Consider the following 23,783-nt stretch of genomic DNA (forward strand, 5'->3'; position numbering starts at 1 on the left):
TGATAATCAGATCAAGAGTATTACTTCCTCTAATTGCCTCCCAAACATGCTGCTGTAAAAAACAATCATCCAATAAATCCACAAAAGCCTTGCTAGTGTGTGAGTGACCAACCCACAAATTCCAGTCAATCTCTGGGAAATTAAAATCCCCCATTATAAGAGTTCTGTGCAATGCAATGAAAGCCAATAAAGTACAATACACATATTGTAAAAGATCCAATGATCATTGCATCACAATGTGATTCAACTTAGGTATAGGCAGAAAACCAGCTTCCCTTGCATCACAAGGAAATGCAGGGAACACTGAAGCATGGCATACCATTAGGATATACCACACAACACCACAAGGACATACATTTGGATAATTGCACAAGACCAATTTGCAGGTTCCATTCAATGCCCCATGTTTGTTTGTTTGGGAATATTTTAGGCACATCATCATCTGTGGCCATACTGCGCCAAATGCTCCATGTTGTCAGCTTGGTGCAGTCAGAGAAGAAACTCCAGTCCACTACAAGAAAACAAACCCAAGAAAAGCTATACTGAATAATGTTCAATGAAAAAGATTTGATGTAAGGCAGCTGATTGTTATATATTATTGCCTAGACCCTTTTTCCATACTAATGCTGCTCTAGCTCCAACAACAAGTGTCTCATTATAAAAATCTGGATTGCAAATACCTGGAAATCAGCAAATTTCTGTTTTGTAGCTACAACTGTTCCTAACATCCAGGCTCCAAGGATCGCAAGTGTGAGACCTGCTCAACAAAGTCCTTCCTAAGGTCTTCATATTCCTGGCACACATATAAGAAATGTTCCCAATCTTTCCTAAGTCCACAAATGCAGCTCACTTATCCTTAATTCATGTAACTTTGCATAGAATGACCCATGACCTGTGAGAAAGAACGTCTCTAGAGTTGGATTGAACCAACGTGGCATTTCCCTACCTTCCTTGTTGACAGTAGGAAAGAAATTTTAATGATTCTTCCTTTTGTACTATCATTCCATCAGTCCTACCAAGTAAATACCAGTAAGGTTCGGGTCCTGCTTATAACTCGCCTTTCAGTCTATCTCGATGCCCATTTTATAGAGGGTTCATCGATGCAGGTAATAACACATACCTCTAAAAAGAAGAACCAATATATAGGCTTGCATCCAGTTGCAGTCTGCAGTGCATTATTTGATACAGTTCCCCAGGTCCTAGGGAACTGTATCAAATGTCCTAGTGAACTGTAACAACTTCAATGACATCATTCGCTGTACAGAGTACATTTCCTGGCATTAATTTTTTGCAAGACACAGTCTAACCAAACATGTGACCCATAGATGACAATTGTTTGGAATATGCAGTCATATAGGATTTCCAAAGACCGTCCTCTGATGCCCCACTCCTTTCTCGTGACTGTAGCAACTTTTTTTTTTTTTTTTTTACTGGAAAAATAATTTCACTTGATTTCAAAGATAAACTGTCTTCAACAAAATCTCTAAAATCATTAATTTTTATTTCATATTTTATTAGAAAACTTAAATTTGTTATTTGTTTTTGACCCTGCATTCTTGCCATGGAGACGAAAGTTCTTCCATATTCCACGTTTCTGGGTAGCATATGTTTAAAATTTCTTTCAATTCCTCATTGTCAATGATATCATTATTTTCTTTATTTAATTTTAAATTATTCTGTTGCATTAATAACTGATCGTTTAAGGATAAAACAGTAGTTTAATAACTTGTCATGAGGTAATTTTTTAAATGTGTTCTTACTTTCAATTTTGATTCCTTCGAATTCTTTCAACTTCAACATGCTCTCCTTCCAGATATGTCTCCTTCAGATTTCCACCTTTTTGAACCATTAAAAGAATTTGGGATACAACCCCAGGGGCTCACATCTGGTGAGTATGGGCTTGGCAAACCTAGGGTCCTAAGCTGGATATCATCATTCTTCTCTTTCTTGGTGATTCCTTTCTGCTTCTTCTCTCTCTCTCTCTCTCTCTCTCTCTCTCAGGGTAACTCGGGAATTTTTTTTTTTTTGTTGGTGCAGCATAAGCCTCAGGCTTCCTTGCACCATATGGCTAATAATAATAATAACTTTGTATGTTCTGTATGTTTTCTGGTAGACGGGAAGCTATCCAAAACAATTTTCTATTGCAGGGATTCTGCTACCCATATATTGATGGTATAAGTAGACTGAAAGTACAGGCAATTCCTGTATAACATGGTACTCAACATGGTTTCGCTCTAACACGATTGATAAACATGGTATTTATATAACACAGTTTCGCTCTAACACAGTTAGGGAATTATGGAAAACCTCACATAACACAGTATTTTTGAGCTTTTGTGCGAGGAAAACCCTGCCATTATGTCGGATGTAATTTTTTGATATTTTTCTTCTTTTTTTGTGAATCTGCCTGTTGACTCACTAGTCATGCAGAAAAAAATTATTGGGAAATCCCTGTGTTAGTTTCTGTGCTATTCAGCTTGCGCTTGTTTGAGACCATAAAAAATTGTGACTTTGAAACGTGCAGTTCGTGACTTTTAAAGATTTTGTAAGGTTATTTTGGTTTTTATTTGATTGTTTATAAATTTTTCCTGGTATGTGTTACTAAACTTTGTTCTTAAGAACGGTATCGAAATAATTTCTTTGTTGTGAATTAAATTCCAGCCCTAAATTATGCATAAGGAAAGTAAAAAAGCAACGCTCAAAAGAAACTATTTCTCTAGAATCAAAGATAAAAATTTTGCATTATCTTAAAAAAAAGGGGGAAATGTATCATCTGTTGGCAAAAAGTTTAAATTGAAATGAAGCAACCATCCAGACCATAAAGAAAAATGAACAGAAAATTAGAACTGCTGTTGCTGTAGCATCTTTCACTTCTGCACATATGACAGCTCAACCTTGAGTGCCAATAATTGAGAAAATGGAAAAAGCACTCAGTATTTGTATGAGTATTCAGTACATTGCCAACATGATTTCACTCCCTTTTGTGCATTATCCAATCTAACCACTTCCTAAGTACCAGATTAAAGTTTGTTCCAGCACGCTCTGGCAGAAAGTAAATTTTCTCATATATACCTTGTAAACACCTTTTCTCAGTTTATATTTACCCCCCTTATGTGAATTGTCCAAGAAGCTGTCAGCATTTAGTTTACTGAATTCGTTTAAAGCATTAAACACTTCAGTGAGGCTCCTCACAGGTGTCTGGTTTTCAGGCACTGCAATTTGCAGGACCAAAATACTTCAGGAAGAAACAAAAAAAAAAAAAATACTAATGGACAAATGGTCCCTGAAACACCTCAGGGAACATTTGTCTTTGAGCATTTGGCTATAATTTAAAATCCTGATGTTCAGAGACTGGAAGACCTTATGAGAACGGTCTTACTGTTCTGTGTGCCAAGGTTTAAATCTAAGGAAATAATGTAAACTGTAAAGGAGGTTTCAATAAGCTTTAGGTAGCATAAGCTGTACTACTGTTTACTTTGCTGAAAGTTTACATTTGTGGATTCTCACCAAAGGATAATGGCTAGGGGTTCAGAAGGCGCAAAGGACAAAGGTAAGATTAGAGAAAGACATTTGGATGATAAGTTAGGGGACAGATATATGGGTTTAGTTGAAGATATGAAAACATGGGAAAATACAGCAGTTATGGAAACAAAGGACAATAAAATATTGTTGGGTGGAAAAGAGTGTGATTTTGATGTCAATGGGACATTGATGAATGAGTTTTGCTCTCTCACAGCAGGGAATAATCAAGACATAGTGAAGGGAAGTAACGATTGCTTAGGATCATCAAATGACAAGGTTGTTCTAGATGCAATCTGTTCAGGCAAATTGAATAACCTTGGAGAAATTAGTGGAGTTATAAATAGTGAAAGAGATATGACTGGATTTTGGGATGAGGAAGTTGATAATGGAGAGGATGAATATAGTGAAATCTACATGTCTTTGGCGAGTCATGAGAAAATAACAGAAGCAATATCCGCTGGAACAATGCAAAGAAGTTGTGGAAAGGGTAGGCCAAAGAACGTTAAGAATAAAACCGATGGAACGTTAACTAAACTAGATACTGAAAAGGAAAGCAAAAGTGAAGGTTTGCAGATGACTTATGATGACTTAGGGATGGTTACTCCATTATCTTCCAGAAGTCAGTCTCCCGGCTGTTTTAGAGCAGTTAGGCTTCGAAATAAATCTAATAGAATGGATGACAGTTCAAGGGGCATGGCTGTGTCGTCATGCAGTAGATCCCTTCAGCCTAGGAAAAGTACCAAAGGTAAACGTGTGCAATGTTCCAAAGTAAGTAACAATTTGAAAAATACTATGCACAATGTTCAGAAGGATCTTGACTTAGCCAAGGCAAATAGGAATTTGGAGAAGTTGATGAAATGCACACCATCTGTTTCCCTTGGTTTGTCTCCATGCGATGGAACAAAGAGTATGCTAGATCAAGGGGATTTTTACCTGGATCGTGCGAGGGAACCTGTAAATTTAGCTGAGAAAATATCTTTTAAAACATTTAGTGAGCTTTCTCTCTGCCTGTGCAAGGACCTGGAGGAATTTCTTTTTCAGGAGAAAAAAGGTGTTGGTATGAGGACTGTAAATGGGGCACTTTCAAGATGGTGAACACTTGAAAGTGCTCTACATGATGTTGGCATTGAAAATGAACGTCTAAAGGAGAAGGGCACTGGCTTAGAGAGGGTACTAGATGTGAATGAGAAACAACTGAGCGAGATCCAGATCAAGGAAAACTGGCTTACTAAGGAACTGTTTACTGCTTCCTTGTTGGGAGCAGAAAATAAATACTTAAAGGATAACATTACATCCTTGGAGGTGAAATTGGAGGAATACAAACAAAAAATTGAAGGACTGAAAAATAAAGATAGTGATATGGTAAGAGAACTATATAGTAAGGTAATCCAGCATAGAAACCCTCAGAATCAGGTGAACATCAAGGGACGAGGGCAAACTAAGGGCAGAAATGAAAGTCAGATGTGCTTGTCTTCCCCGTCATTGGATGGGGCAGGGGGACATGTTCTGATAGTGAAAGCAGCTGAGGGATCAAGATTGAAAAATAGTGATGAGGTGCATTTTGCAGTAACTAAAGAGTTTAAAAGCAGCTTTAAAGAAAATTAGGATAAGGAGGCTTCGGAAGATTAGGGATAATGGTTTGGTATTGGAGATGCAAACAGAAAAGGAGCTACAAGAGGTAAAGGAATGCAAGAGCATTAAACAATTGGGCGTGATTCTCTCGACTCCAAAAGAACCAGGGTGAAAAATAATATTGTATGATGTGGAAAAAACAATCAAGGAAGACCTGTTAGAGACTTATACAACAAAAATTTACTAAATATGAACATCTCTAGGGAGGAAGTGAAGATGGAGATATTTGTCTGTTTTTGTAGTATTAATAAAACAAAAACAGGTAATAATTGGGTCCTCCAGGTGTCAAGGCATATTAGAAGTCATTTGTTACTGCATAGTAGGATTTCCATTGACTTCATGTCGTATAAGTTCAATGACTTTCATTTAGTTACTTTGTGCTACAACTGTCAGGGATTTGGTCATACAGCCAGAACATGTTATCGCACAGACCCTGTCTGCAGTCACTGTGCAGGTATAAGACACTCCTATACATTCTGTACTCATCAGCAAGAACAACCGATCTGTTCCAATTGTAAGGCAAAAAATCGAGCTGCAAATCATTCTATAAGGAGTAAACAGTGTCCAGAATACTTGAATACACTTAAGTTGGTCAAAGAAAGAGCACGGCAATTTGATAATGTTAATGGCAGATATTGATAATCACTTAATTCTTAATCAGTACAATGTAAAATCAAATGGTAACCTATGTATACTACAGATTAATGCTCAGAGATCAAAATAATCAAAATAACCTATGTATACTACAGATTAATGCTCAGAGATCAAAATCGGCGGCTGATGAAATTAGACTAGTGTGCAGCAGAGAGAATATTGGTATAGCCAGCATACAGGAACCATACTTAGTAAAACGTCGGCCTACAGGATATCCACTTTCATCATGTGTACTCTGTGCAGATGAACCAGACTTAAGAGCTGCAATTGTAGTGTTTAATAAGGACATAGTTATTACTGTTATAAATTCGCTGTGCTCTTCACAGCTGGTGTGTGTCAGATCATGCGTCATTCTATCTATGTTGTTTGTATTGTAATCACTCAACAGACATTAATTTCTACATCAGGTACATGGAACTGACATTGACTTCATGTCGTATAAGTTCAATGACTTTCATTTAGTTACTTTGTGCTACAACTGTCCGGGATTTGGTCATACAGCCAGAACATGTTATCGCACAGACCCTGTCTGCAGTCACTGTGCAGGTATAGGACACTCCTATACATTCTGTACTCATCAGCAAGAACAACCGATCTGTTCCAATTGTAAGGCAAAATATCGAGCTACAAATCATTCTGTAAGGAGTAAAGTGTTCAGAATACTTGAATACACTTAAGTTGGTCAAAGAAAGAGCACAGCAATTTGATAATGTTAATGGCAGATATTGATCATCACTTAATTCTTAATCAGCACAATGCAAAATCAAATGGTAACCTATGTATACTACAGATTAATGCTCAGAGATCAAAATCGGCGGCTGATGAAATTAGACTAGTGTGCAGCAGAGAGAATATTGGTATAGCCAGCATACAGGAACCATACTTAGTAAAATGTTGGCCTACAGGATATCCACTTTCAGCATGTGTACTCTGTGCAGATGAACCAGACTTAAGAGCTGCAATTGTAATGTTTAATAAGGAATTTATAACAGTAATAACAATAAGTTATTACTGTTATAAATTCACTGTGCTCTTCACAGCTGGTGTGTGTCAGATCTTGTGTCATTCTATCTATGTTCTTTGTATTGTCATCACTCAACAGACATTAATTTCTACATCAGGTACATGGAACTGGTTCAAAATTGCTTGGGTAGTAATTCAGCAATATTTGCGTTGGATTCTAATGCAAGATCAGCATCGTGGTTTGATAGAATTACAAATGATCGTGGTTGTCAACTAGATGAATTCTTGGCTTGTTGTGAATTGTTTATACGAAATCTACCAAGTTCAGATAGTACTTTCTTCACTGTTAATGGAGAATCACATATTGACTTGACAATCTGTAATGTAATGGCAGCTGGTATCGTGGACGATTGGCGATTAAGAGGCAGACTGGGTCTGCTCTGATCATCGGGCCATTGTATTTTCTGTCAGGGACGTAACAAAACTAGCTCCATCTCAGGAACAGTTATGACGATTTGCTATCAAAAATGCAAAGTGGAATAGGTTCGACGAATATATTCATGTCCGACTTGGGAATCTGGGTATTTGGGCATTCAGTCAGATGTCTGGAGAGAATGCAGTGGAGTTACTTCAGCACTCTCTCTTTGAGGCTTCCAGAACATCTATGAAGCAAAAGAACTGTAATAGGATTCCAGTTAAATGGTAGTATGGTGAGTTAAGCCAACTTCGGAAGCAGGTTCATAAAGCGCGGAAAAGGTACCAAAGAAATAAGCGTAACAATGGGGAGGAGGGAGTTAATGTACTTAAAGTAGAGTATCAGAGGATACGGAGTGTATACGTGCATATGATATCTAAGTCAAAATTAACTTCCTAGAGGCGCCTTCATATCCAAGTGGGCAGGAGCATCAGTGCATAGCACACGCTTCTTGATTAGACCGGGGTTCAAGCCCGTGACCACCAAATACGGAGGATGCGGAAAGGTCAGGGAATGACCACCGCATATTCCCGGAGCAATATGGCCTTAGTTGCTAATGCTCCTAAAAATCAAATAACAATAACTGCCTGGAGAACGTTGGTTAGAACCGTGGGTAGTGAGAACCCATGGGGTATATAAGCTATGTACTGGCAAGACTAAAATATATAATGGAGATATAGCATACTCTATTGGAAGTGTTGACCAGGAAAGTACGAGTTGGAGAGAAAGTATGTCTGCGATTTTGGATCATCTGATTGGAGATACTATCTCTGATCAAGACGATGAGGAACAGATGTTGATGAAAAGGCTTAATCATACTTACTGTGGTGTACATGACAAGGATCCCTTTAGCCTGATGGAACTCTGTGATGCAGTATAACGCATAAGGAACAATAAATGCCCAGGGATGGACCTCGTTGAAGGAGAGTTCATAAAACGAGCTCATCGACTGATACCAGGGATTCTTCTTGAAGCTTTTAATAGCTGCCTGCATGACGGGGCCTTTCCATCACCATGGAAGGATGCCCTATTAAAGCTGATACTGAAGGGACCATCCAGGCCAAAGAATGATCTTATCGACCTATTGCCCTCCTCCCTGGATTAGGAAAGGTGTTTGAAAGGATGCTGGCGAGATGGATTACTGACTATACTGAAAAAAACTTAGGCTGGTCTGGCAGACAATATGGTTTTACTCCAGGTCATGGAATAGAAGGTGTGCTTCGGCCATTGTGAAACTATATATTAGGCTCGAACAGTAAGTATGTCCTTGGAATCTTTATTGACTTTGAGGGAGCTTTTGACTCCATTCAATGGAGCAGCCTTCTTATGATGTTGAGACTTGCAGGCTGTTCAACTAAGATCTTTAGGGTGGTAAAGGACTACTTCACGCACCGTACAGTGACTGTTAAGTCGTCGATTGATTCTATTGTATGAGAGGTGACCAGGGGTACCCACAAGTATCGGTTTTTGGACCACTAATGTAGAACCTAGTTTTGGAGGACTGGTTGCATAGGGACTTCGAGCATGCAGAGATGGTGGCATATGCCGATGATCTTGTGTTGCTTATATAAGGAAATACACGGATGCAACTAGAAACCAGGTCACAGCAGGTTTTGTTTGAACTTAATAACTGGTGTAGGTTACATAAACTGACTATATCAAGAACCAAAACAAGGACAATGGTCTTTAAGGATCAATTTTCAAGTAAAAGACCCCAGGTTATTAGAATGAATGGGTCGAGCCTAAAATCGGCAAGGCAATTAAAATATCTACGCATTATGTTTGACGGATCTTTGACTTTCAACTCACATGTTACTTATCTATCAGAAAAGGTGAGGAAATTTATTGGGATGATTACTCGAATCACTAGAGTTGTCTGGGGAATAAAAGGTAAGGCGCTGAACTTTCTATATGAATGTGTATTTATCCCCATGGTAACGTATGGTTCACCAATTTGGTTTGAATGTGTAAGTAGTAAAGTTTTTACTAGAAAGCTCAGTTCCATTAAAAGAGTAATGCTCCTTAGGATATACATGGCATGCAGAACTGTGTCGACCCCAGCTTTGCAGATTGTGACTGGAAAATTGCCTATTGATCTGCATTTATTGTATTGTGCATTGGCTTACTTCATCCGCTGTGGCATTCCCTGTTCTTTTCTGAATATACAGGTGGACATTTTGGCAGATCCCAGGAAGGAAAGGACAAGAATCTGGGATGCTTTGGTAGAAGTCTGGCAAGCGCATTGGAGTGTTTGTGATAAAGGGCAGATTACACAAAAATTTTCCCCAAACTTACAAACTATGTTCTTATTAACTGGTCATGGTTCGATTAATGCAAAGTTGCATGATTTAGGAATTAATGAAAGATCTAGTTGCCATTGTGGCCAAAGAGAATCATGGGAACATATTATGTACAACTGTGAGGAGTACAGTGATCTGCGAATTGAATTGATATCTCGGGTTAGTAATCTCAATCTTATGGCAGAAGGCTGCGAGACAATTCTAGTTGATAAACAGAACTTCTTGGCTTTCCAAGCCTTTGGAACCGCAATATTTCTTAGGCGGAAGACTCTTCTGCATCTGGAAGCCTTGGATTTGTAATGTGGTATGATGTATGCCGAATTACCTAGAATTATGTGAAATCGTGGAGGCTTGAGTCTGCTATATCCACTGCAACTCTAGCTCCTTGTGCTCAGTTACCTAAAGTTCTGTGAAATCGTGGAGGCTTGAGTCTGCTATATCCACTGCAACTCCAGCTCCTTGTGCTGGCATTTCTGTTCTCGGCAGCTCCTTGTGCTGGAATTTCTACTCTCGGCAGCTCCTGGCTCTGGTATTTCTCTTCTCAGCAGATCCTGGCTCTGGTATTTCTCTTCTCGGCAGCTCCTAGCGCTGCTGGCTTTCCAATAGACTGTGAACAGATGCAGATCTTTCCAATGAAGTTTGGACTTTGTCTGAAATTTAATTATATGTATATTTTATTTTTTATGTAATTTGATTATTTTTCAATTTGTTCATATCAATCATTTTTGGTCACGGGATATTTTTTCCCTCCCTGTACTTGGGCAAACAGGAGAGGGAGTATATAAGAGTACTGCTAAATTATGTGTAACTGACAGCGGGGTTGCCATTGGTTGGCTGGGACTGCTTTAAGTAATAAATATCATATCAATCCCCCATTGTATGACATTCTGATTGGCTAGTCTGCCCTATTTGTCTATATAGTTGTTCATTATACTCCTCGCTGTCATTTGGTCTGTAACCTATTCCTACTTAACTGACTCAGCTTTTCACTGGCCACCCACAAATGGGAGCACTGCATTAAATTTTCTGTGCTTCATATTGAAGAGAATGATCCCCCTCCCCAACATTACACTTACCATATGCAAATTCTATGACCCTTATGTTTGAGTGGTACCATGTTTCCAACACCCCTGCAATGTCCACTTCTGATGACTTAATCAGTATTTCAGATATATCAGTTGTGTTTGTTATTATTATTATTAGTTATATGGTGCAAGGAAGCCTGTGGCTTATGCTGCACCAGCCGAAAAAAAAATTTCCCTGAGAGAGAGAGAGAGAGAGAGAGAGAGAGAGAGAGAGAGAGAGAGAGAGAGAGAGAGAGAGAATGTGCGTGTGCGCGAGTGTGTGTGTGTGTGTCAGTCAGAAGTAGAACGGAATCACCAAGAAAGAGAAGAATGATGATATGCTCAGGACCCTGGGTTTGCCAAGCCCATATTCACCAGATGCGAGCCCACGGGGTTAATACCCGTGGAATTTGTGTAAAAGCAAGTATGCGTGCACCTGTATCTGCTGTTATGGACTGTGATACAGCCTATGCTGTATTAGTCCTCATGCTTGTTCCATGAGGACTAATTCCTTGTTTATCCCCATAACCTTGCTTTCCAGTCTGTTGCCATGCCCATAGAATTAGTGTCAAAGCACTTCTGCTTACAGTTGCTTTAAACTTATTATTCTGTGTATCTCCCCCAAGCTTTCAGTTTTCCAACCCACCTAACATTGCCTCAATACAAATTTGCTTGCACCCATTCTATTCAAGTCTATCTCATTCCCATAAAAACAGTTTCCTGTTTTCAAACAAAGACCATGCTGAGAAAAATTCTGAATCATGACCTTTGCAGAGTTTCTCCAGGGCCAAAGTGATTGACAAATATGTCATTATATACTCCCTCCTGTTATGCTTTTCTCGTTTCTGTTACACTACCCTTCCCCCTTCTCTTCACATGAACTTGTCAGTATGTTTTATTCTGAAATACTGTGTTTAGAATTAAGAGTGCATTGTTTATGCAGACTTCTAGTGGCCTTTTAGAATTGTTTAGTTTATTTTTCCTCCCTAATTTTTCTACATTATCTCTGTAATTCTAAATGTCATTTCTTACCTGTTCCCTTTACTTACTCAACACTGTACATCACCTTCTATCTTAATTTCAGAATAAACTATGATGGATTCTTCTTTATTTGTGCTAATGACTGGAAATGAGATGCTCGTTAAAAAAAATGCAGTTTATATCACAAGAAATTCACAGTTTTGATGCTGTAAAGTATAATTATATAGTGTATATCACTTTCCTACAAGAAAATTTATCTCTATATATAACTTAATTTTATGTTTCCTGAAAGAACAGAAGATAGATTAGATAAAATAGTAGATAAGATAAGGGAAAATAATATTAGCTTTTATTTTTCATAATTTTTATTTTTTTGTTGGAACTGTTTTGTATATATATTGGTTCCTAAATTCCGTAAATATAAAATGTCACATTTATATTTAATCAGCGCTTTATAGTAAAAAGATCATCTGCATGAGATGTAGGAAGTGGTATTAATACATTGTGGACTCATTATATATTTATTTTATAAGTACAAATAATTACTAATCTCTCTTTTTTAGACCTTTACAACATGCCAACATTCAGCTACTAACTTTCTAAAAATATAAAATAATTAATATTAATGTTGTCAAGGCAAAAAAAAAAAAAAAAAAGCCCCATACTCATAATCAAATGCATGGTGGAGCAAGTCATGGATAACCAAGGTTCTTCCACTGTAATTTATAATTTTTGTTCAGCTTCATGTCCCTTGTAGACATTCCCTTGGTTTTTGTAATGCCTGCTATTCTGATATAATATCAATATAGTACTGTTTTTTGTAATATAATTATAATACACACACACACACACACACACACACACACACACACACACACACACACACACACTGGCCTAAAAAATGCAAGCCTTTCTATTAAGACAGTTACAGACAGAAGAAATGCAAATAAATATAAATAAAACTGTGATTTGGGGTGATGATGTGTTGCCTCATTGAGTATAAAAACTACACAGTCTGTTCAAATGTAGTAATCTGAAGCCAGAATTGGGAAAACACGTTATCTGTCAGACTTTGAGAAAGCTCTTATTGTGAGTGCACATTTTGCAGGAGCTGTGATTCAAGAAAAGAAAGACATAATTGGTTTCTCAAAAGCACCCATCTCAAAGGTTTTTAATGACCGAAAAGCAAGCAGTTCTTCCACAGCTGAAAGGCATAAATATGGCAGAAAAACAGCACTTCAAGAGCAAAGCTGTAGTACTCTAAAGAGGACTCTATGAAAAAATAGAATATCCAATTGTGCTGCAAATAACATCTGAATTCAGCCAAGCACAGAAGTGCTTGGCTGAACGTATACAATGCCCTATTTTAACCCATTCAGGGAATTGAATAAATTGGGTATGGCAGACCCTACCTATTTGGAAGCCACTTGTTTCAAAGAAAAACAGAAAAATCTGCTTATAACCCTACCTATTTGGAAGCCACTTGTTTCAAAGAAAAACAGAAAAATCTGCTTATAATGGTGCTGAGAACATCATGAATCGACAGTGGACCAATTGAAGAAAGTCATGTGGTCAGAAGAATCACAATACACTTAGTTTGGTACTGATGATAGACAGACAGTGTGGCCAGAACCACATGAACCAGTGGACTCTGCCTGCCTTTTTAAGACAACTCAAGCATCTGGAGGTGGTGTTATGGTATGGAGATTGTTTGTTGGCATGGACTGGGTCCTTTGATACTGGTGAAGGTCAAATGTCATCCAGTCAGTACCTGAATTTTGTATCAGATCTGCTGCACCCTATAATGTTACATGTTTATCCCAAAGATGATGGCCACTTTATGGATGATAGTACAACAGTGCATCATGCCAGAATCATGCAAGAATGGTTCAGAGAGCATAGCACCGATTTCCTGGCCATTCATTCACCTTATCTCAGTCCTGTTGAGAATGTGTGGGATATCCTGGAGAGGGAGAGAGAGAGAGAGAGCGAGCGAGCTATTTAGCAATGAAGTTGTCTTCTTTCAGCTTTGTCACAACAATGCAACAAAGTGAATTTTGCTGGAAAACGGTTACAGTTAGGCCAAAACATCTTATTGAATCCATGCACACTTGCTGTTATTCGAAACAAAGGCGGCCCATTTCAATATGAATAAAGGTTCTTCATTTTTATTTTTTTGGCCAGTATCTTATTAATTTGAATTTTTGTTGTTTTTAGCTATTAGGTTACTATTCCTAATGTGTGGAGTTCTGATACCTGTATCCAAAATGAAATTCAGAAACAATATGGAAACAGATTTCCAACCTGACAAACCATCCTGTTAAATTAACAAGTGTTTTAAATATTAACAGGCGCCTCCGTAGCCAGGTGGGAAGGAGCAGCAGTGCGTAGCACACGCTTCTTGATTAGACCGGGGTTCAAGCCCGTCACCACCAAATACAGGAGGATGCGGAAAGGTCAGGGAATGACCACCGCATATTCCCGGAGCAATATGGCCTTAGTTGCTAATGCTCCTAAAAACCAAACAAACAAACAAACAACAGTTCTCATTAATGAAAGTAGACCCAGTATTCTTTTTTTTTTTTTTTTATTTAATTGAAAAAAAAAACTGTTTGATTCAGTTTTGTTTCATAAAATGTTTCTTTTCAACAGATTAAAAGGTGTGTGAAAAATGTCTTTCAATCAATTCATGTTATATTCATAGATTTATATTTGTCAAAGAATAAGAGAAGTTTACCTCAATATAATATGTAGAACACTTCCGTATGATACTCTCCAGAAATTAAAACGAAAACAATTAAAAAATCAAAAATCTTACATTACAGTAGAAAATAATTAGCAATAATTAAAAATCAAATTAACACAATTAAAAATCAATTTAATGCAATTAAAAATTAAGTCAAAAATTAATTTAACAAAAATTGCTAAATGATTTTCCTTCCTTAGCTCTGGTTCATACTATCAAATTCATAGATTTAGTAATAAACAAAAAAGGATATCCAAGTTCTCTGCCTTATACTGCTTTGAAATGTTTTTAGTATAAACTGATGTACACATTTAATTTATGTTGTTTTAATTTTTTTTTTTAAATCTGTAATACTGATCCGAAGTTGCATTTTAGATTTTTACTTATGAAATCAAATGTGTTTAAAAACCATTCTGTACAAGAGCATATTGTTTTTTCCCTCAATGATGCTGTGTAGATTGATCATAAGAGATTTGAAGAAGAAGATATTGGCTATCTATCAATGCCTTCCACAAAAACCGAACTTGAAAACTATGTTGGATATGGAATACCTTTAGGAAGCCAAGGAAATGGACCTGCTAGATATTCTTCAAACACTTGGCAGGCTGGAGGACTGATATTAAGTACTAAAGATTCTTTCAGCATCGATACACAGGTGTGCTCGACAAAACTCACACAAAATGGTAAGGTTATTATGGTTATAAATTCATAGTGGGCAACAAGAAACAAAATGTTACCCACCAAAAAACATAAATTAAATGCTTCCAGATATATTTTTTAAAATATGTTTGTATTATGTACAGTCATTTAAATTTTGCACTGCTTTTTTACTCGAATCAGGAATGACAAATTGTATAACACTTTGCTGGGAAGTTCATTACTTTTATTTCAGCATTTCTCCAATTGTATTTTACTCCTGTTTGGTTATTTTATTGATTAATTCATTTTTTTGTACTTGATTTTTTTTTTTTTTTTTTTTTTTTTGTACAGACATTATATGATTGAATGTATGCATGCAGTCATAAAATGATTGCATACATACATTCATTAGTGATTATACTATATTTATATTTTGAGAAAATATGCTGCTTTGATTTCATTTTTCCTGTTTGGGCTCACTTTTGTCCCTCCTGTAACAGTGATAGAGCTTGTGCTTATGTCCTTTAGAAATGACTGTTTATCCTTAATTCAACCTGAAGTTACTATTATTGTTTTTAACAATATTGGCAACTTATTATTGGAGTTTTGTAGTCCAGCATTATTTCATTATTTTCACAATCTTCCTCATGTAGTCCAACTCTAAAAATAAATAAAAATATCAAGTTAAATATGATTTATTTTTTACATTTACATGAGCTAATATACAAAACAGCGTGGAACATTTTAAAATATAATATGGTTTTAGTGGTATTTCTTGAAACATTTGCCCGGGTACAGCCCTTGTTTTCTGGAACATGTTTTGCAATACCAAACTGTTTATTTTTCTCTAACTGTAACACGTTTGTCACCTACATACAATGTAGTATTTTTTTCTTGTTTGGATTTTCATTTTACATCATAAAATGAGGATAGCCATTCAATCAGTTTTCTGCATCTGAACTTAATAGCCTTAAAAATCTGGAAAGAATTTTCTAGAGTCCCTATGATTATTCCAAAAGCATGATCATGCGTGCTGCTCCTAACATTATCTGTAAATGTAAAAACTTTTATATGCCCCCCTTAAATAAAAGACAGGTTGGATATGCAGAAACCAAATACTATTGCCGGGGATACATGGCACTTCAGTTTAATACAGGTGCATTTGAAAAGCAAGAGTTGTATAATTGAAACACTTTAGAATTTTATTTTAAAAGAAAGTTTTAGACATTTTACAGTGGATTATATATTCTCTCTGTATATTTAAAGATTCTCTCTTGGCAGTCACAGAGAGCAGATGCTTATATTATCTTTGCTCTATGGATGGGTGGGTTAGAGTAGTTGTTTGAATATAGAATTCAATAGATTAATTTTTGCTTTTTCTTAATTTCTTTAATATATATTGTAGATTTAATATCTTTATAATATTATAAATTTAATTCTTGTAATATTATACATTTAATTTTTGATAAAAGATACATTCTATGTTATTTTGTTATAAGACTTATTTCATCCAAGTATATTATGGATTGCTTTAGGTAATTCTTGTAGTGAGTAATGAGTTCATTGCTTGTTTAGCCTGGGCATGTATTTAGAGGTTAAATTAGTTGCTAATCATCACTCTAATACTAATCTCTGTGCTATTCTCAAATTAAACCCCCGTTTGCTTGTTTTATTGATTAACTAATTTTTTGTACTTGATATAGTTTTTTCCTACAGACTTGATTACTAGAGCAGTAATTACTGGAAGAATTTGAAGCCATTGAAGAACAGGTGCTTTCCCTAGAAACAAATATAACTGGCAGATCATCAGGGATTCTAGTAACTTGCATTCCCGATTCAGGTCTCAGAATTGAATAAGCAAGCAAATACTGCTCTGGTTCCAAAGGATTTAGTTTTATTGGGAGATTCCATTTTCAGGGTAATGGATAACATTTTTTTATAATAATGATAAGTGGGATTATATGCTGAAGGCCTTGTGGATTAACTCAACAGTTGGGGGGACTCTGCAAGGCTTTTGAGAAGAAATTCTTATCAGTGTGGCCTGCACTTGTAGGTAGAATAAATCTAATTTGTAGAGACAGAATTCATTTGAACAAAGGTGGTTTTTACAGTATCATGAAAGATACCTTCATGGTTTTCTAGTTGGGTGGAGAGGGATACTATGGAAATGCTTCTATCTTACAATATGGGTTAAAGTAATGCATACGTGCATCTCAAGAGTTCTTGTTTGTTGCCAAAACAGCCAATTTGGCAAGATTCTTTGGCAGTAGGAACATTTCAATTGAGTAGGAATCTAATGCTATGGAAGTAAGCGTAATAACATCAAGGGGTGGTAAACTATACAAGAATGCTTAGTTTTAAGTGTGTATACAGTAATGTCAGGAGTGTTATTAATAAAATTATTGAATTCAAACTCCTGTTTAGGACAACTGTAATACTGACATAATAGGGCTAATGGAAACTTAGTGTCACCTAGAAATAGGGAATGATGAGTTTCATTGCAGTATGTACAATGTATTTAGGAAAGATAGAGAAGATAGAAAGGGTGGTGGGATTACCTTTTATGCTTCTTATTTAAACATCCTGAGCAGAACAAAAATTTTCCCAAATTCTGAAATAACACATGCTAGTATAGAATCTGTAATGTAATGGTGTTAGCTGGAAGAAAAGATATAGTGAGAGTGGAGTAATCTACAAATCAGAAGATTGGAATGATGATGAAAATCTCTATATACAAATGGAATGTTTTATTATGCATGATTTCAATTTGCCTTTGATTGGAGCAAGTGGAGCATTAACCAGATGACATCAAAGGGCTAAAAGTATAGGGACCAATAGCATGGAGTGATCACACAGATCTAAGTTGGATGATGAGAAAAGAGGTGGCAATTGTTAAAGGCAATGGATTAAGTTTTAATTTCAGAAAGCGGATTATAACAGCTTAAGGTGCTGCATGAATCTATCAATTGGGAAGATAGCTCACAGTGTGAATGCATTAAAATTGTGATATACCTTTACAGCTATAGCCACAGAATTTGCCTTTAATGCACGCTCATCCACCATAAAAAACAAAATTCAATCAATCAAGTCTTTAAAGCATATACAGTAATACCTCCGTATCCGCAGGGGATACGTTCCAAGACCTACTGTGGATGGCTGAAACCGCTGATATAAGCGAACACATGGTGACCCCATGTATAACGTGATTTTCTTGTACATACTTATGTATAATAAAGTTTAATTGATAAATTAAACACACAGTAAGACATTACCAACATTAAATACGGTAATAATAAAGTACAGCAGACTCTCGATTTACCGGGATTGGATTAACCGAGACACTTCAAGACTCAAATTAAAAAAAAAAAAAAAAACCAGAAATAATAAAATTCAAGTAATAATTAGAATAGGTATTAACAGATATTTTGTAAGGAGTAAATCAGCAACAAGAAGTAGCGTTATAAGTCGTCATTGGGTGATTAGTATACTTATTATCTTGCAACTCCCACTGTCTTCACACCTGACTCTCAAAAAAAAAAAAAAAAAAAAAATGTTTAGTTTGATTTAGTGCATCGTGTTGATTGTTGTGTTCCATCACACCGCAAAAGGACAAAATTTGTTTCTTTATTTATGTCAGGGATGTCGGTGTTTTTTTTTTTTTTTTAGAAATCGCAAAAATGATGGGCAAACGCAAGAGTTGTGCTTTCAAATTAAACAAAAACTTGAAATTATTCAAAAGTTTGAAAACAGTGCATCCATTAAATCTATAAAGAACCATTATAATGTTGGTGACCAAATCATATGCAACATTGTAAAAAATAAAGGAAAGCATCTTATTAGACACACGAGTAGTATGAGTGAAATTTTTTTTTTTTTTCCATGGTTAATTGCAGGTAACTGAATCGGTGGATACGGGGGCGCAATTGTATACCAATAAGAAAATTGCATGAGGATGAATAACAAACTAGTCAGTTCAGTAAAGCAGAAAAAGATGGCATGGAAAAGTTACAGAGCAATAAAAAGTACCGAAGCCTGTAACAGCTACAAGTCACAGGAAGGGTCAGGCTGGCTCATGTAGATTATGAGAAATTGCTGGCTAAGAAAGCAGAAAGAGTGTGGATAAAGAGGTTGTTTACCTGTTTGTCTGTGTAAATACACAAAGCAGAATGAGTCTGTCAGACCCTCGTATAATTGAGGTGGGAAAGTTTTACATAATCCAGCTAAAGTTGTGAATGAATTAAATAGGTACTTTACAACAATATTAACAGACAAAAGACCTTTCCTGGTGAGGACAAAAGAAGATTATTATTTCCAATAATAATCTTCTTTCAGAAGATTATTATTAGAAAAACTTTGAGCCTGAAGGCAAATAAAGCTCTTGGAGTTGATGGCACATACCCAGTTCTTTGAAAGAGGAGGCAAGAGAGGGCATGAACCATTAGGATTAATTATGAGGGCATCACTGGACTTGGGAGAGATTACCTATGATTGAAGATGTGCCAGTGTATCACAAAAATGTAAAAGCAGCTCTATAAGTGAAATTATTATTATTATTATTATTATATTTATTGTAAATGAATTCTCTTGATAAATAAAATTGTATTGTATTGTATTGTATAATTTTTATTATAATAATAATAATAATAATTATTATTATTATTATTATTTAACCCATAGAGCTACTTTTACGTTATTGTGTCAATAATTTTGTGTAAAAGTGCAAAATTTTGTGCAAAAACGTAAAAGCAGCTCTAGGAGTGAAATTATTATTATTATTATTATTATTATTATCTCATGTATAGTTTTAACAGAGGTTAACATAAAAAGTGATGAAATTTCCAATTATAACATACAAGATTATGATAAGGTCTATATATTGAGAGAGTTGAGAAGGGGTGGAGGAATAATAATATACTATAGAACATGCTTTAGGGCAATACAGGTTTACCACTTAACTCAGTCTTGTGAAAACTGCTGTGCCAAATTATTAGGAGAAGACCCAGAAAACACATTCGTGATTTGTGCTTTTTATAGGCCACCATCAGATTCAATAAACAGCTTCCTTAATAGAATTAGAAAACATTATTTTGCAATGGGACGACATACAAACAGATAAGACCATACTAGAAGGAGATTTTAATATTAATTTACTAACCGATGGAACTGATAATGTGATACCCAGATACTCTGCAATCTTAAACAATTATGGATTTGAACATACCTTATTTGGAATAACTAGCAACAAAGGATGGAGGGTAATAGAACAGTCAGCTCTTGTTTGGACCACCTAATTACAAATATCAAGTTGAAGTATGCCAATTCCTACATACTATTAAATCAACTTTCAGATCACAGAACATGTATACTAATAGTAGATGTGTATTCAAAACAACATCCATATGAAGATATAAAATTAACAAATGCTATGAAGAAAAATTATTTATCAACAGGTAAACTGAAACAGAACATAGAAAACATGTTAATACAAGATCAAGCATCTTACACAACAAATGTAAATGTTTTTTTCAAATAAGATAATACAAATTATAAACAATTCGAGGTTTAATACAGAGAGAAAAGTTAATCACACAGCCAACAACACAACACAACACTGGGAGTAGCAAGATTAAGCTTAGGAAACCTTGGATGACTAAAGAAATAGAAGAACTAATGGTACAAAGGGATAAATATTTCAGGCAGTATAGAAATTGTCCATCAAAGAAAGAACATTATCACAATTATAAAACACTCAGAAATAAAGTGACAGGTAGGATAAAAAAGCAAAAAAACACTTATTACAATAATCTTTTCATGGATAAGCAGATAACACAAAAGTATAAATGGAGCATTATAAATAACATGTTAAGTACAAGGAAGAAAAAGTCAAGGGGAAACCAAATTAAAACACTAGTAGAACAGATTTCTGGTGCAAACAAACAATATGAGGCTGCAAATAGGTATTAGATTATTGCCAAAGCTGTATTAGATCTCAACAGATATTTAATACATTATTGCCAAGATTCTTTTACTCAACAAGATAGGCTTCCTCAGATAATGAACTCTTGTGTAGTCTTAGCTCCACATTATACTGAGATTCTTAAAATTATAGAACAATTAAAGAACAAGAAATCTTATGGAGTGGACTGTATTACAGTAACCGAGGTAAAGAGAAACAAAGAACAGTTCTCAGTTCTCTTGGTAGAGCTAATAGCACGGATGTTAAGAGTCGGGAAGCTATCCTACAAATTTACTCTCATTTAAGATAATTCCTATATATAAAAAGGGACCACCAGATGACTTTTGCAATTACAGACCAATAACAATACAGTCAGTTTTAAATAAGATAATAGAAAATTATATATTTTCCCATATAAGCAAATATTTACATCAATATGGACTGTTAAACAACTCTCTATTCTCATATCAGAAGGGCAAGAGCACACAGACATTATTAGAGAACTTAGTAAACTCTCTAAACTTACATTTAAACAACTTCATATTAATTTTAATCAATAACTTCATATTGATTTTATTTATAGATTTGGCCAAAGCATATGACCTAATTGATATCCCAATATTGCAACAGAAATTACTGAAGTATGTTATAAGGGGAAGACTCAATCAACTCCTAGCAAATTATTTAACCAAGAGAAAAATAACAGTAGAAGTAGAAAATACAAAGGGAAAATCTTATAATGTAAAGAGAGGAGTACCTCAGGGCACTCATGCTGGGCCAATCATGTTCAACATCTATACAAATGACATATTCGAAGTAATAAAGAACTCCTTTATAAAAATCTATGCAGATGATATAATCTTATATACAATAGGAAAGAACCTAACAAAAATGGTGAATGATTTAAACAGGATGCAATACATTTACAAACTTGGTTGCACGATAATAAATTAGCACTCAGCTTTGAAAAACAAAATTTTTGATAAGACCTCCTCATCAAACCTTGGACATTCAACCCTCTATCAAATTGCACAAACATGATTGCCTACATGATCAGAATTTCAAGAATTGCAAATGTCTGACTGTGGAAGAAATTTCAAATCATTGTTACCTTGGGTTATGGATTGACTACAGTCTAAGTTGGGTAATGCATATAACAAACTAGTACAAAAAAATGAGATTTTATGTGTACTTTTTCTACTACATTAAGAATAAGTTAAATCTTAGAACAAAAGTTACCTTATTTTATGCATTAGTGGACTCCCAACTCAATTATTTAGTAAATATATGGGCACAGGCAAATAAAACAGAAATAAGGGCAATAAACAACTTAATGAATAGGATTCTGAAACTTTTAATGGGGACAAACTCTTGGAATGACCTGAACAAGAGAAGGCAATTTTTGTTGAAACATAAAATACTGTATCCAGTTCAAAAACTGAAGTTAAATCTATTCTTAAAAAATCTTAACACTATTTTTAAAGAGTCAAATCTGCAAAGAAATGTCTCACAAAATTTAAGGAACCCAAAAGCAATTACTTTGCCTCACCCTAGGATACTAAATACATTTGGAGATAGGCACACAATGAATATAATAAACAACTTGTTGGCTAGCATTGATTTCAGGCTCAGGAGAAGTTAGCCCCATCTCCAAATTAAAATTCCTAATAAGAAAATTCTTGATACTCAATGACACAGTAGATTAGAATTGATATGCAGATAAACTACTATCTCTGTTAACAGTGTGGAATATACTATGTGTAGTGACTTCATAGTCTTTTCTGTAAGAACAAATTTGTACAAAACTGTTGTAAAGGAAGAATTACAACTTGTTGTCAAGAAATTTACTTTTCTTAACAAGTTCATTTATTGTAAACAAATTCTCTTGATAAATAAAATTGTATTGCATTGTATTATTATAATTTTAATTTTTATTATACAATAAAATACAATACAATTTTATCAATTAATGCATAATATAAGGTTACTTTTGTTCTTAGATTTAATTTATTCTTAATGTAGTAAAAAAATACACATAAAATCTCATTTTCTTGTACAAATTTGTTATATACATTGCCAACTTAGACTGTAGTCAATCCATAACCCAAGGTAACAGTGATTTGAAACTTCTTCCACAGTTAGACATTTGCAATTCTGGAAATTCTGATCATGTAGGCATTCATGTTTATGTAATTTAATAGACGGATGTATGTCCATTGTTTGAGGAGGAGGTCTTATTACCAAGAATTTTGTTTTTTCAAAGCTGAGTGCTAATTTATTATCATGCAACCAATTTTGTAAATGGATTACATCCTGCTGTAAATCTATTGCCATTTTTGTTATGTATATAAGATTATATCATCTGCATAGATTTTTATAAAGGAGTTCTTTATTACTTCGAATATGTCATTTATATAGGTGTTGAACATGATTGGCCCTGCATATGTACCATGAGGTACTCCTCTCTTTATATTATATGATTTTCCCTTTGTATTTTCTACTTCAACTGTTATTTTTCTTTGGTTAAATAAGATGCTAAGAGTTGATTGATTCTTCCCCTTATTCCATATTTCAGTAATTTCTGTTTCAATAATGGGATATCAATTAAGTCATATGCTTTGGTCAAATCTATAAATAAAATCATTATGAAGTTATTTTTGTTTAAATGTAAATTTAAAGAGTCTACTAAATTCTCTAATAATGTCTGTATCTAATAATGTCTCATATCAGAAGGGCTCTTGCCCTTCTGATATGAGAATAGCATATTATTCTCATATCAGAAATATGAGAATATAATAATAATTATTATTATTATTATTATTATTATTATAATTTCACTCATAGAGCTGCT

The 23,783-nt window shown here is 35.0% G+C and overlaps 1 protein-coding gene across 1 annotated transcript in view; it reads left to right on the forward strand.

The window, feature by feature from the left end:
• The window catches only part of mbc (dedicator of cytokinesis protein myoblast city), a 966,604-nt gene that overhangs the window by 375,884 nt on the left and 566,937 nt on the right, over positions 1-23,783 (forward strand). The window contains exon 18 of the mRNA XM_090373417.1: positions 14,795-15,020. Within this exon, the coding sequence (XP_090229543.1) occupies positions 14,795-15,020 (226 nt within the window). The remainder of the gene's footprint in view (positions 1-14,794; positions 15,021-23,783) is intronic.

The sequence above is a fragment of the Mastigoproctus giganteus genome, chromosome 5, assembly GCF_048544385.1.
Source record: "Mastigoproctus giganteus isolate SK-2022 chromosome 5, ASM4854438v1, whole genome shotgun sequence".
Lineage (NCBI taxonomy): Eukaryota > Metazoa > Arthropoda > Arachnida > Uropygi > Thelyphonidae > Mastigoproctus > Mastigoproctus giganteus.